Source organism: Haliotis asinina, chromosome 14, assembly GCF_037392515.1.
Source record: "Haliotis asinina isolate JCU_RB_2024 chromosome 14, JCU_Hal_asi_v2, whole genome shotgun sequence".
NCBI classification, from domain to species: Eukaryota; Metazoa; Mollusca; class Gastropoda; order Lepetellida; family Haliotidae; genus Haliotis; species Haliotis asinina.
In genome coordinates, this window is record NC_090293.1 from 40618600 (window position 1) to 40633555 (window position 14956).

Here is a 14956-nt window from a genome sequence, read left to right on the forward strand (position 1 = left end):
CCGTAATCTTTCGTCATTTCACAGAGATATAAAGAGAAAACATTTGCTGTGTAATTCATATTGAACAATATTGCCTTTGCCTGCAATTGCCTTTCCTTAATCGGAAGGTGACATGTTTGTAATCAGTTGAAATCTTCACGATAACCGGGGTTGAGACAAATTATTTAATTGGAAATTACATATATTACCTAATAATACTTACAATATTTGTGCCAGTGTATGTTGTGTATCCTATGGTATATTTGGTAATACACTTTCCCAGTAAAGCACAGATTCTAGTACATCGGGGTGTTGGTAGTGTGGGTGCACTACTATGTGGTCCTACACCTACTCGCCAGCACTCAGTCAGCTCTCTCACCCTGTCGGCAAGCATGGAAGCAGGACAACTGGTGATCTGAATAACGTGCTCCTGTTGCTGCTTAAATTTATAACTTTCAGTGCGAATTATGGACTAAACCACCATTCGTTGTGCAGCAATCAGTGATTGTGTGTTGAGTTCCCGGATATGTCTGTATGTTTGTGAGCGCCATACCTGTGTCAGTGGATGTCACCGATCTGGTCTAGGACTTGCACCTGGAACTTTCCTTCACATCAGAACGAAACACGCTGATATAACCGGAATAGCGTTTAACGACATCTTCAGCAAAAGGTTGCTCTCTTGCCAGCTTGACATAACAAATTTGTGTACATTCTGTAAGTCCAATAGATTTACAGACACAAAATGCACATCATCATGACGAACATGCCACATAGATGGTGGGTTGTTTCTATCATGGTACAAAGTAGTGGTACATATGGTAACACGTGTACGGCATGGTAATACGTAAACATTACCTCACAATTACTAAAAGTATTTTACAATAAACTTTATTGGTTACCGAATAAATCTTTACAACATAAAGTAGCCCTATTTCACAGTAGAAAATGTACGGGAAGACCTGGCAGGTGTTGTACATGCTTGTGGCTGCGCTAAGTGACCTATTAAGAAAGGTTGCACACACACCTTCATAAAGTCATCAAACATGCATGTGATCGGAGAGAGACGTTAAATCACCTGACCCAGATATTTGTTAACAAGAAATATAAATCATTGAACACAAATTGCCCATGGTGACATTTTCTTTCCCGTCAAGTATGTATAAATCGTGGCAGGGATAGTGAATACATTCTGTGCACAACACCGTATTTACCACTCCACAAGTGAATAAAGTTTCATTTCTTCTCGCCGTAATCTAGAGTAGGGATCATACATCGCAATAAGCCATTTGTTACGCTAGTACAGGAACATAAATAATTGGTACAAGTGTCAGAAATGAGGCTGCCTAAAGTAGAACACATATTCATGTTAAGCCGTATTGCATTGCCGTACACTCGTGCGCACACTTGAACGTTTACAGTCATAAACGAATATCTTCATGTAACCACAGTGTATACCCATCACGATATCCGACTCCGGCATAAAGACCTCCGTCTGACGGATCACAAGCAGACCGCGTGTTCAGTTTTTGAAACCTCACTTACGGTAGAGAGATACGCGGTTCATCTACAGAGAGCTCTGTTTCGTGTTGGTGTCTGGCACTGAGTTGTTGGGAAACAGTATTACCACTAAATGACAACCAGTTGTTTTGGTCAGGAATAGTCTTCTTGAAAAAATTATGATACCCTAACAAAAGCGACACACCGTGATGAGCAACGTTGATCACTGGGAGTCCTTGGATGCTTCTCGAGTTTCTAGAACTCCAGCCCTGCCCAACAACGACGCACATATGACACGAGTGGTCTCACTTTAGGCGAGTGAGTTTCTCAACATCGCTTTTGCCCATCCAGCAGAAAATGGGTCCCTGGTGGGACTTTTGATTGTTAACATTCTAGCGCCTACGGGACAGTTTGGGTTATCCGGGGTAATATTGTGGTTTTCAAGCGGTATAAGTATCTCTACCAGAATGTCACAACTGTACAATAAAGAAGTTGATATCTATGAGGACTTGCCATTCCTCATCACGTTTCCAGACGAATCCAGGTATGGCCTCGACTGGTGTTGTGGCGGTAATGCCGTGGGGGTGCTGAGATTCTTCATCAGAGAGTCATTGTCAGGAACGTCCGGTGTGGTGCTGGCTCCCGGAAAAACGCGGACCGATCCATGCAAGTGAACCGTTTAGTAGCGGCTCAGTGTGATGGTGTGGGGATGTGTTTTGCGAGACCGCATAGCAGATCTCATTACAGTACCTGTTTTACTCGTAACCACAAGAAGTACTGGATATCGCCATCGTGACACATTTTGGTAGCCATCCACCTGTAAGTCGCCTGATATCCACTGATGACTATGACAGACCTCACCGTTTGATGTCCGCTAATGACTATGACAGACCTCACCGTTTGATGTCCACTGATGACTATGACAGACCTCACCGTTTGATGTCCGCTGATGACTATGACAGACCTCACCGTTTGATGTCCACTGTTGACTATGACAGACCTTACCGTTTGATGTCCGCTGATGCCCACTCCAATGACTGTCGAGGAGGCGGAGACCAGAGTGCACATCTTTAGACGGCATGGCAGGAAATGTGCTCTGCAACCATGCAGTGGTTCAACAACACGCCATCAAGGTGCCGTGCATATATCGCCAAACACGATCAACATTTTGATCTAAGTGCCCGGAATTGACATTTACAGACATTTCCCATTACAACTATTCCAGCATGTCAATTGTTCCCTTCTTTCTTGTGTGTAGTAACTTCAGGACATGACGCAGGCTTCACTGGAAGTAAATAGAGTAACTCGTGGATATTTAAGAAATGTCATTTTAGGGTCTTCTTACATCCTTACGAAGATATTGTTACCAATGCGAAAAAACATGTTTAGTCAATGTATACATTCTGCTACCTACTTCATATACGGATTTCATGAAACTATTTTTCAAACCTAAGACTTTTGATCTCAGTCAGCTGAATCTTTGAATTGTATCAAACATTTGTCAACTAGACTGTTTAAACAGGGTTCTTTCTGATAGAATTTGGAGAGAAGCACGAGCATGGTGAAAACAAAATCAAAATATATAACATTGCACACAAAAAACAGGGATATATGTGAGCTGAATTTTGACTACATTGCCTCAGCAACGCCATTAAACATTGTCAATGTTGCAGTGCTGATACAAGTCACTTGTACACATACAGTTTTGACATGGCTGAGTCCAGCCGTTTAAGGTAAACCCGGTCTCCCTTCAAACAATGCATGTGCAACATTCCATTGTATTTTAACACCTGCTATTCTACCCTGCTGCAGGGCATGCAGCGTGCTTGACTGTGGAAACCTGTAGATCTGATGGGAACTTGTAGTTGTCTTCTCCCAGATCAGCCTTTATCTACAATTTACTGGAATCTCACCTGGTTCTCATAGTGTAAATTATTAAAAAGGAAATACAATGAAACAATAAAAAAACAACAACAATACAATGCAATTGCTCGCAGAAAAGTGAAGTAAACTCAAACAAAGAAAATAGAAAACATTTCTTTAATTTGCCAGATTGTTCCAACATGTAATCTACACTGGGTGATATATGATGACGCTGACTTGACTATTCCCTCTGTTACAAACATGTAACAGTGGCAAGGTATGCAAAGGCACTAATAATGGTGTAGACACAGAGGTATTCTGACTACCAACCTTCACATGGTGATGGATATGTACACAAGAACACTACAGCACTAGTCTAATTTCACACATCTCTCAGGGAACATCACACACATAAGAGCACCTCACACAGCAAGGTTCATGAAATAGAGTTTGCTCTATACAGTCATGTTTTCACATTCCATTTGGAAATTCTGCAAGGACACGAAAAGCAGCCATGCCAAGTAGGCTGAAAATAAACATATTCATACAGCATTATATAGCTAAGTATACAGACATGTCACTTTTCAGCACTTTTTGATTTGAACCTTACAGTGATTTTTCCATAATGTGATAAACAAAATTACAGGAGAAATCTGAAATGCACTGCCTCGATGAAATCTTGAAGTGCTGTTTCAGTATTTATTTCAATATTTTATCTGTAGATAACACAAAATTAAATTTATTACAACAATTACCAATAATTTCTTTTTGTTGCCACTTCCTGTTTTTAGTCTGATAAGCATAGGAACACACTTTTATATCACTACCATATTCTGTCTTATCTTTCAAGGATGATGAAGTATTGCTAAATTTGTTATCTAAAGTGTCATACATAATCTGCTTTACAGCTAATAACTTCAAAGGATTACTACTTTGTCCCTTTAAAGCAAAAATGATGTTTTACTGGGTCTAATTTTGTAGTCTTTCCGATATACTTCCAACTGGTTAGCCTATTCCAAATCCCCAGTAAAAATGTACATTAACATGAATGTGGAACTATTTCACATACAATATTGTAGAAAGCACAAGGGTGGTAAGGTTACTGTAAATAAAACAGAATTCGAGTCCCTTCATGTTCAGAGTTTGTAGATATATTAACCATTACATTGAGTTTTGTCTCCATAAGTCTTGTGAAAAACATCTTCCCATATAACCGGAGCATGTGCTGGTTAAAACTTTGACCTAACGAAGTCAAAATAATAGGTTGCTACCATTTCACCTCATCAACAAGGAGACTTTAACTAACTGAAAGGGCAAATGATATGTTCTTAAGAAGACATTTTACTTTTCTTTTTATACAGTATTTCAGTGTGTCAAATTTGTTCCAGTGCCACATGTCTATCTAAATACATCAAAATTACAGACTTGTATTTTCTGGCTATATCCCACTGATACCATCAATTTTACCCCAACATTAAACAGTCTGTTGCAATCCACCATATACACTGTAATTGTCTCATATCCTTCAAAACAACATTTGTAAGTATAACTGCTATGGTTTCCATACATCTTTTTAACTGCAATGGACTCAGTCCATATAATATTATCAACATGCACCTCTGTATATAATTAGTAAAACATATTTTTCTCCCACATCTGTATGAATTCAATAGCTTTAGAATGTTATTTTGTACAGCCTTAAGAATGTCTGGTGTAAGAGAGATTACTGCACGAATGGATATAAAGGGGCATAACTCCAACTGGTGTGATCTGTTTCTATTTGCTCATGTTTTGCCCCAACCACCCAGCACAGGATGGACATTGTTTATCATCGGTCTTGTAATTAAAAAGCTAATGATCATTTGAAGTGTTCCTTCCATACACTGATGACAGTTATTTAAGTTTAACATAGTCATGAGGGTTTGGGTGAAGCAAGGGGAAGCGGTTGCTAGAGTCAACTAGGTTCATAATTTGTATTCTTTTCAAGGTCAATTGTTTGACTATTACAAGATCCACTAAATATATACCTTGCAAAATGATTAAAAGAAAGAACTGCAAAATTTTCGCTTTAATTATCATATGAAAAATTAGTACATAATAACAAAATGTTTACACTGTCACTAACAGAAGTTTATTTATGGCACAAATGAAACAATCCATTGTTAAGGTCATCTGATCTCAATATCTTAACGCGAGTTCAGAGCTGCCTGGTATTCAGCTGCATGGAAAAATGAGACTACGACATGCGGTCAGGGAATGTTCACCAACTCTCCCTACAGTGATGGTGCTAACTTTTGAAGTTTAATTAGTTGTTTCTGATGTGATCCCAAATATTGATGTAGAGCAACCAATAAATGAAGTTTTGATCCGCTGACCTCCCGGGACACACTAGGTGGTTGTTTTTTGAGTGAGTGAAAAAGTTTAGTTTTACGCCGCTTTTAACATTGTTCCAGCAGTATCACAGCAGGGGAGACCAGAAAATGGGCTTCACATATTGTACCCACGAGAGGAATCGAACCCATGCCTTCGGCATGACGAGCAGACACTCTAACCATGAGGTTACCCCATCGGTTGTTTTTTTAAGTTTCAGGCAATCGAGGCACATTTTCACTTACTGTACAGTTTTGATGACAGACAGTGGTACCCCATCATTTTCACTGCCCACCAATTCATGTTGCATGTTCAGTTCATAGCTCACATCCCAATGGGTTTCTGTGTCTCCCTTGCCTTTTTGGTATTTAATCACCATGCTTCACAACTGGATGTAAAAAACTTCAGGCATGAGATATTCGAACTTGGTATTTATCAAGGTATTCATTTTGTATGAATATTAGATATTTTCATTTTCTCACTTTTGTGTTTCTTTTATTGCAGAGTATTCACAGATGACTCAGTTTTAGGTATCATAATATAAATTGCTACATATATAAGAGTTATCTGATATGACAACTGTTTTAGACAAGGACACTCAGTAATGAGGCGTATTATCTGAATGTTATATTATGCTTGATAAGCCCGCAAAAAATTCACTGAAGCTTGCTTATATAATTCACCACTTAAATAAACAGATCATGTGTAGTCTGTGAATGATCAAGAGGAACAGTATTCTTGTCAACTGATTCAATCATTTACTAAGGCATGACTTTTTAGAATGTGTTCCATGACACAGGAAGTAAATTAGTGACACCACAAACCTGATTAACTAATCAAGATTACATTTCTAATTTGTGAAACTAAAATTCAATTTCATTATATAAAAAAATCATATGTTTGACAACTACTAATTTTTCATGTATCAATAATTTGATTTCAAGTTTGTGAATAATATAATAAAACAGCACTGCAGATTTTTATACCCTTATAACATTCTATTCACAAATGCTTGAGACATGTACTGGCGCTTGGTTCAGAGAAACTGCCTGTAAATATACATTCATTCATTCATTCATTCATTCATTCATACATACATACATACATACATTCATACATTCATACATTCATACATACATACATACATACATACATACATACATACATACATTCATTCATACATACATACATACATACATACATACATACATACATACATACATACATACATACATACATACATACATACATACATACATACATATAAAACTATTATTCCCTGGGAATTGAAACATACTCCAAATATAAAATAATATCCACCAATATTAAAGAAACAACATTAAAGAATAAAAGATAAAATCTTCTCAGACCCTGTTAGTTGACAAGACACAGGATAACATATGCCAGTATTCATACTAGTATCTAAAAATGCTGATATGGTCACAGAGTTTAGCAGCAACTAATATCTTCCAGCAAAGTAACCATGAACCTATGTCACATGGCAAGTGACAAGTAGGCAAGCTATCATCTATCCCATTTCTTTATTAATATTATTCAACTTGCATACCAACAGTTACATCAAGCAACACATACATAACAAGAGATATACATGTTTAAGGGATGATCACGTCCACAGATATACCAGTGTAACATGATGTGACCACACCCATAGATATACCAGTGTAACATGAGGTGACCACACCCACACATAAACTAGCGTAACATGAGGTAACCACACCCACACATAAACTAGCATAACATGAAGTGACCATACCCATAGATATACCAGTGTAACATGAGGTGACCACACCCACAGATAAACCAGCATATCATGAGGTAACCACACCCACACATAAACTAGCATAACATGAAGTGACCATACCCATAGATATACCAGTGTAACATGAGGTGACCACACCCACAGATAAACTAGCGTAACATGAGGTGACCACACCCACAGATAAACTAGCATAACATGAAGTGACCACACCCACACATAAACTAGTGTAACATGAGGTGACCACACCCACAGATAAACTAACGTAACACGAGGTGACCACACCCGCAGATAAACTAGTGTAACATGAGGTGACCACACCCACAGATAAACTAGCGTAACATGAGGTGACCACACCCACAGATAAACTAGCATAACATGAAGTGACCACACCCACACATAAACTAGTGTAACATGAGGTGACCACACCCACAGATAAACTAACGTAACACGAGGTGACCACACCCGCAGATAAACTAGTGTAACATGAGGTGACTACATCCACAGATAAACTAGCATAACATGAGGTGACCACACCCGCAGATAAACTAGTGTAACATGAGGTGACCACACCCACAGATAAACTAGTGTAACATGAGGTGACCACACCCACAGATAAACTAACGTAACACGAGGTGACTACACCCGAAGACAAACTAGTGTAACATGATGTGACCACACCCACAGATAAACTAGCAGAACATGAGGTGACCACACCTACAGATAAACTAGCAGAACATGAGGTGACCACACCTACAGATAAACGAGTGTAAGACGAGGTGACAACATCCGCAGATAAACTAACGTAACATGAGGTGACTACACCCGCAGACAAACTAGTGTAACACGATGTGACCACACCCACAGATAAACTAGCGTAACATGAGGTGACCACACCCACAGATAAACTAGGATGAGGTAACGATACCCGCAGATAAACTAGCATAACATGAGTTGACCAAACCCACAGATAAACTAGTGTAACATGAGGTGACTACACCCACAGATAAACTAGCGTAACATGAGGTGGCCACACCATCTGATAAACTAATGTAACATGAGGTGACCACACCCACAGATACACACATCTGTTTTTAGTTAGTTTAGCTTTAACTAAATCTATCATACACCCACAATGCAAGCAAACCATAATTTTCACCAAAACAGTATGTAAATATTACATACCAAAATTCACACATCATCACGCAAACTCAGTGTTTACAAATGACAAACGTTAGCATCAGAAAGGTGTAGTGGCATAACGCTGAAAGTATGAACCAAAAACAGACTTTTCACAAGCAGTTATACCACCATCATGGATGAAGATGTGGAAAGAAGAAGATCTGTCTTGATGTTTTCATTCTGATGGGAAATCAGAAGACACAATTATGATCATGGATTTCAAGAATGTTGAAGTGAGTTATCGTCTTGGACACACTCACAGCTTATTGGAACAACTACATTAATATTGAACATCAACTATTTGTTATCATGAGTAAAGTACCATTGTCTGTGATCTTATCCTTTGCCTGCACCAGCAGAAGGAAACAAGCAAGTACTTGCTCCACAATATAATCATCTGTAAATACTGTGGGGCTGGTTAACTGTGACACCATATATCTCGATTTGTTACAAGGAACTCTTCACAGCCAATTCATCAGTGGAGCAGTTTGACGGAAACACTAGAGGAAATGACTATGAAGCATCCTTGGAGGAACAGCAATATGTGTACAGCAAACATTAAATACATGACTGACAATATATATGAATAAACAATTTATCCTTGCTATGCAATAATAAAAATGCCCGATATGACCAGGTCCACATTACCATTCAAACCTGCATTCACTCACAGGACCTGCAGGACGTGTTGTACCACAGGACCCTCCACTCACAGGGATAAAGATCTTAATAAAACTATATACATACTTCCGGAAACTATCTTGACACGTTGAACATTCTCAGTTGACAACATAATGTACTAGTGTAAATCACCAGGCGTCTGTGTACAACAGCACGTACAGTGTACAACACCAGGTGCCTCGGTGCAACACCACCTCTGAGAGTACAACACCATGTGTCAGTGTACAACATCAGACATGAGTGTGCAACACCATGCATCAGTGTACAACAACGGGTGTTAGCATACCAAACCATGCATGTGCATGAATACACATGATTTTTCAACAAACTACAATCCCTCACCGATACATGAATATGGATGTAGACAAAGAGAAAACATTGTACAAGGAATTCATTGAAAACAGGGACAAAATATTCCAGTGAACCTTCCACTCTTGGAGCTGGAAATTATGGCTTCAATGAATTTCTGGTAATACTGCTTGAATACAAAATGAGACTGTTGGTCTTACAACTATGTAGAGCCTAGCAATGGTTCACGCATACATACAACACACATACAAGGCCACAGAGAACAGGAATGTCACCAATTTTGCTAGTATCTTAAAATGTCTGACCCAATATTGGACGTAGCTGCCACAAAGTTTTCACTCCGATCTTTGGATTCCAGCCTTTCTTGATCAGAGACCAATACCTCAAGAGAGAGTGAGTGAGTTTAGTTTTACACCGCACACAGCAAAATTCCAGCTATATGGCGGCGGTCTGTAAATAATCGAGTCTGGACCAGACAATCCAGTGACCAACAACATGAGCATCGATCTGTGCAATTGGGAACTGATGACATGAGTCAATCAAGTCAGTGAGCCTGACCACTCGATCCCGTTAGTCGCCTCTTACGACAAGCATAGTCGCCTTTTATGGCAAGCATGGGTTGCTGAAGGCCTATTCTACCCCGGGACCTTCACGGGTTCAATACCTGAAGAAACATGGTTACAGATTTATACAGTCAATAAGTAAACCAAGTAATCAAGGATGTAAGTAGAGGGACAACTTAATTCAAAACGATTATAAACTATATTATGCTTGAAAAAGATTGAACCTAAATGCAGAATAAATTTACTTAACATAACATGTTCTTTGAAGACATGTCCTTCTCCTACACCTTTAATGTATACCATGTATTCCTAATGAGTACAGTCGATCCCATTTGAACCTTCACAATAATCATTTGACCAAAAGAACTCTCACTTCAGTAAACCTCATTCCACAGTATGAACTGACATCAGCATTACAGTAACACGTGGCATGTATTCATGGGTCTGTTTAAGACACTCGTCAACTAACACCTGAGTTATATCTCTAAATGATCTATTGACATAGTTGGCATTTTGGCTATATCTAATCATACAAGGCTAATTTCACTTCCATATATAGCAAGTATGACCATGGTGCCGAATCCAGTCATGAGACCTATGTTCTGGAGGATGAATATCTTGCCTGTGCCATATCTGCGACTGCCTTCCCCTTCTGATGCACTGTTCATCTCGGGCATCTGCAATAACAGCACACTGTCACAACAACATGTAAACACTAGTGTTGGAATTTGGTTAAAACCTCATAATTGATGACTGGGTCATTACATTTAGGGGTGCGTGGGCCAGCTTGCTAAAGCACCAGGCTAGTGATCCAGCGAAGTTAGGTGTCAGGATCGAGCCCACATGTGACTGCGTGTAAAAACCTTGGAGTCAGCTTTGTGTGCAGACTCTTTCCATGTCGTCACAACCCCTAGTGTGCACAACCTTGTGCACTTAATTGAATCCACAAATCCGTTGGTATATGACCAGATGTTGGCCACATGAATATGTGCATACACCTACTTGCGGGTACAGCAACGTGCAGTAAACTTGGACGAAGTACTGTGACTATGTGTCCCAGTCCACCCGGCTGTGAATTGGGTACCTCGTTAGGATGAGAGAGCCACAATAAACTCGGTGCACCTAGTGGCAGCAAGAGTTGAATACTCTCCAAGGAGTTGAGATTGATAATACAATGTGACGCTGAGACGGACATAGAGTGAAACTGTTACCAGCGCCTTGAGCAAGCATATATTGTTACCGCAAGCAAGTGTTCCAAAATTGTTTGCATTCCAATATGAAAAACCAAGATCAACTGCCTGGTCGCTTATTCATGACAACCAATCTTAGAAATGATTTCAATTAATTGGATCACCATTAGTAAGAACACACTTGGAATCTCGGTCACTTGAAACAGAACCAGTTAACAGGGCCACACTGTGATCAGGACAGAAGGTGGAGAGATATATCACACCTCCTATACTACTGGTAAACACATATAAGATGATCCACGACCTAACAAATGACCCCAATTTGCATACTTGGGAACGCCCCACAGAACGATCCACTTGACACAAGAGGGAGACAGGTTGTCTGATAAATATTGAGAAGTTCATTTTCCCCGTGCGCTTCACACATGAATTGTTATAGCACACTCGATTTGGGAACAGGTACAATCCCAATGAATTGAATTAACACAATATACTGAGCAAATATGTTCAGGACCACGATCCATTTCACGAAGCAAATGAGATTTTCCTGGGGTTTTTTTAACAAAATTGTTGAATATCTAAAATGCTTGTCAATGCCCCCCCAATCATCTATTTGTCTTCGTCTTAACTAAAGGTTAGCGTGGAATATCAGTATCTTATGCCTGAAATTGCAGTCTTATCATTCGAAGGAATATGTGGTGTTGTTTTAATGGGTAAAGTTGACTTTTCGTCTGCTAAATATTAAATAGATAATAACTACATAAAGTTAATTGTGTTTAACTTAACTTAATTAATCATTTAACTTTTTAATACATTAAAAGTTATCCGTTACTGAATGGTGGTGGCTAAATGAGAGTAGCATGGGGAAATATTTTTATCCCATAATTTTGTTCCTATTTCTCTGTACAGGCTGATAATTCCGCTGAGGATCGACCGGGAATACATGTCTTGGAAATTCATATAACCGGTTCCAGAGAAATGGTTAGTATTCAAACAATATTTCCAAATTTCTGTCATATTTTTATTATGGTCACCAAAATTGTGTACAGGAAACTGAAAATACCTTTTGACATCGTTAAGTCAGTGAGAAATATCTTTGTACACAAATTTGTCAGTTTGGGGATTACTCAGTACCAGACTCAGTAGATTTATCAGTGACTAAAAAAAATATAAAATACAGACAACTCACCAAAGATTACTCTTTTTTCATGACAAAGTATGGGAACAGTGAAAACCTGATATAGTATGTGTCAATTATTATACAAGACACAACAATGCTGGAAAATTAGGCGGACTTACTGATTTATGCTTTAATTATCACTCTCTGAATCAGTCTTGGTGTCTGAATCACTTGCAAGTCCTAAGTCAATCACTATTCTGCCAATTTCCCTTTCTACTGCGATTTCGCGTTGCCAGTAACCATCTTCAATTGTTTTAACATGTTTACAACATTCTCATCATTCTTTTGCACCGATTGCAGACATCCTTTCATTTATGGCAACTCTTAAGGAACTTTTTGTGAACTGCAAGTTTTGTGAAGCAACATAATTTTTCACATTTGCCCAAATTAACTCAATCAGGTTTAGTTCTGCGTGGTATGGAGGGAGACGTAGTACATCATGACCATGTTGCTTCAGCATCGTGTCTGCTCTGTAGACAGGGCCCGATTTGTTGGATTTTGCAAGAAACAACAGTTCGGCTTTGAGCATTTTCTCATCAAATGAGATATTGTGCCTTTGTAGCCACACTTTTATGCCATCTTTTCTGTTGGCGGTTGTCGGACATTCGTCCACTTGCTTGCTATGATATGGTGCATTATCCATAACGATGACAGAGTGCAGTGGAAGGTATGGGATCAACTTTTCCTGGAGCCATTTGGAAAAATTATCAAAGTTCATCTCGTCATGATAGTCTGCTGATTTGAGTATGGAATCCAAAACAAGCAAAGCATTTGGAACAAAACCGTTTTCACCCCCTGCATGAACCACGAGCCAAGGTCCGGTGCCAGACGGATATTGAACCCCATTTATTACGACTTCACCCTAAAGTTGCCAACACTTTGGGACAATGTGGTGTACATGCAACCATGTTTCATCAATAAAGATGAGTGTTCAATTTTCTTCTCTGTATATTCTTTAAACGCTTGGAAACAATGTCTTTATGTTCCATTAAAAGTTTACGGTTTGACTGCGTTTTACGCCACCTAAACTACATGTCTTTGACATTTTTTTAAAAACTTTCCTTAGAACCCTTGTAGTTCAACTGGCACTTTGCCATATCATACAACTTATCCAGAGTGGGTAGTTGTTTTTTTACGCCATATAAACTTTGTACAAATTGACGGACTGCACACCGGTCGAAATCATCAAGTTTGTAATTGCAAGTTTTGGGTTTGCGCAACTTGGTGGGACTGATAAATGTAGGTCCACTCGCACTCCTACCACCTTCTGCCTTAATGCGCTTTAAAGTTGCCGTTGAGAGTCCAGTAGCAAGGCTACTTTGTAAAAGAGAATCTGCTTTGGTTGCACAATTTTTGTCCATATATATGATAACATTGTATGCTATCTCCCTTGCCTGAGAATGAACTTTTTGCCCATGTTTTCCTAACTTGGACATTTTTTACATTTCAACTGAAATCTGTTTAACAGTATTGAGACAGGTGTTAATCAGTAGTGGTGTTGATTTCATGTCACAGTTAGCATGTATTGCACATGCATAATCGTCAAGCTACCTGTAGCAGCCATGTGCACTCGCCCAATTTGTTGTACCGCCTCTCTTGTCACAAATGCGTTTAGTGCGCAGGATCATCTAATATATGTCTAGCAGTATAAAGACTCCAAATGAAATAACTAAAACTGGTTTGTCCAGTATGATTACTGTACTTCATAAACTATGCTAAGAGCCACTTTTCAATGTGTAATGTTATTTCAAAACATATTTATGTTGTATATAATATTCATATTGAATAAAATGTTTGCAAGAATACGAGAACATCGGACCAGGTGACCAGATGAAATGAAGTTGTCAGCTGGAAAGGTGCGACTCACCATGTCAGCCAGTGATATGTATAGGAACATTCCCCCAGCCACGGCAAACACCCAGTCATGACTAGAGGCATTCTTCCCCAACAGGATGCCAAACACCAGCCCCATGTAACACATGCAGGCAGACAGGAAGTTGTACATCAGGGCCTTCTTCACCGTCATGCCACAGTTGAGCAGGATGGCGAAGTCACCTACAACAATGTTATACACATCATGGATTTATACATCCATGTTGAATGCATGCTATACTGAAGCAGAGGCAAATTGTAGCGCAAATAGGGTTCTTCGCCTCCATTACCCCTGCTTCACTGATGTGAAAGAACAAGAATAAGCAGAAACAAGGAATATCATATCGCCTAATTTTATCAGGAACCTGTTGGAGTTTATTTGTCTTATCTGTTGTCGTTATTGTTAGAATTTTTGTAACATTTATTAAATGTAAAACACTTATGGCGTAGTGGGCGAATAAAGTAGCGGAGGTAACTGTAAGTACTCCATATG

At 39.1% G+C, this 14956-nt stretch overlaps 1 protein-coding gene across 3 annotated transcripts in view; it reads right to left on the minus strand.

Moving 5' to 3' along the window:
- Positions 1-853: 853 nt before the first annotated feature.
- LOC137261863 (metal cation symporter ZIP14-like) overlaps positions 854-14956 on the minus strand; it is a 44398-nt gene continuing 30295 nt past the window's right edge. The window contains exons 7-9 of one of the 3 annotated variants that reach the window (XM_067799669.1): positions 14459-14646; positions 10844-10898; positions 854-2761 (exon numbers count right to left, since the gene is read on the minus strand). In XM_067799669.1, coding sequence (XP_067655770.1) covers positions 2706-2761; positions 10844-10898; positions 14459-14646 — 299 coding nt within the window. In that variant the 3' untranslated portion in view covers positions 854-2705. Of the gene's footprint in view, positions 2762-3502; positions 3866-6191; positions 10899-14458; positions 14647-14956 lie in introns of those variants that run through there. The other 2 variants (XM_067799668.1, XM_067799667.1) reach the window with 2 other exon arrangements.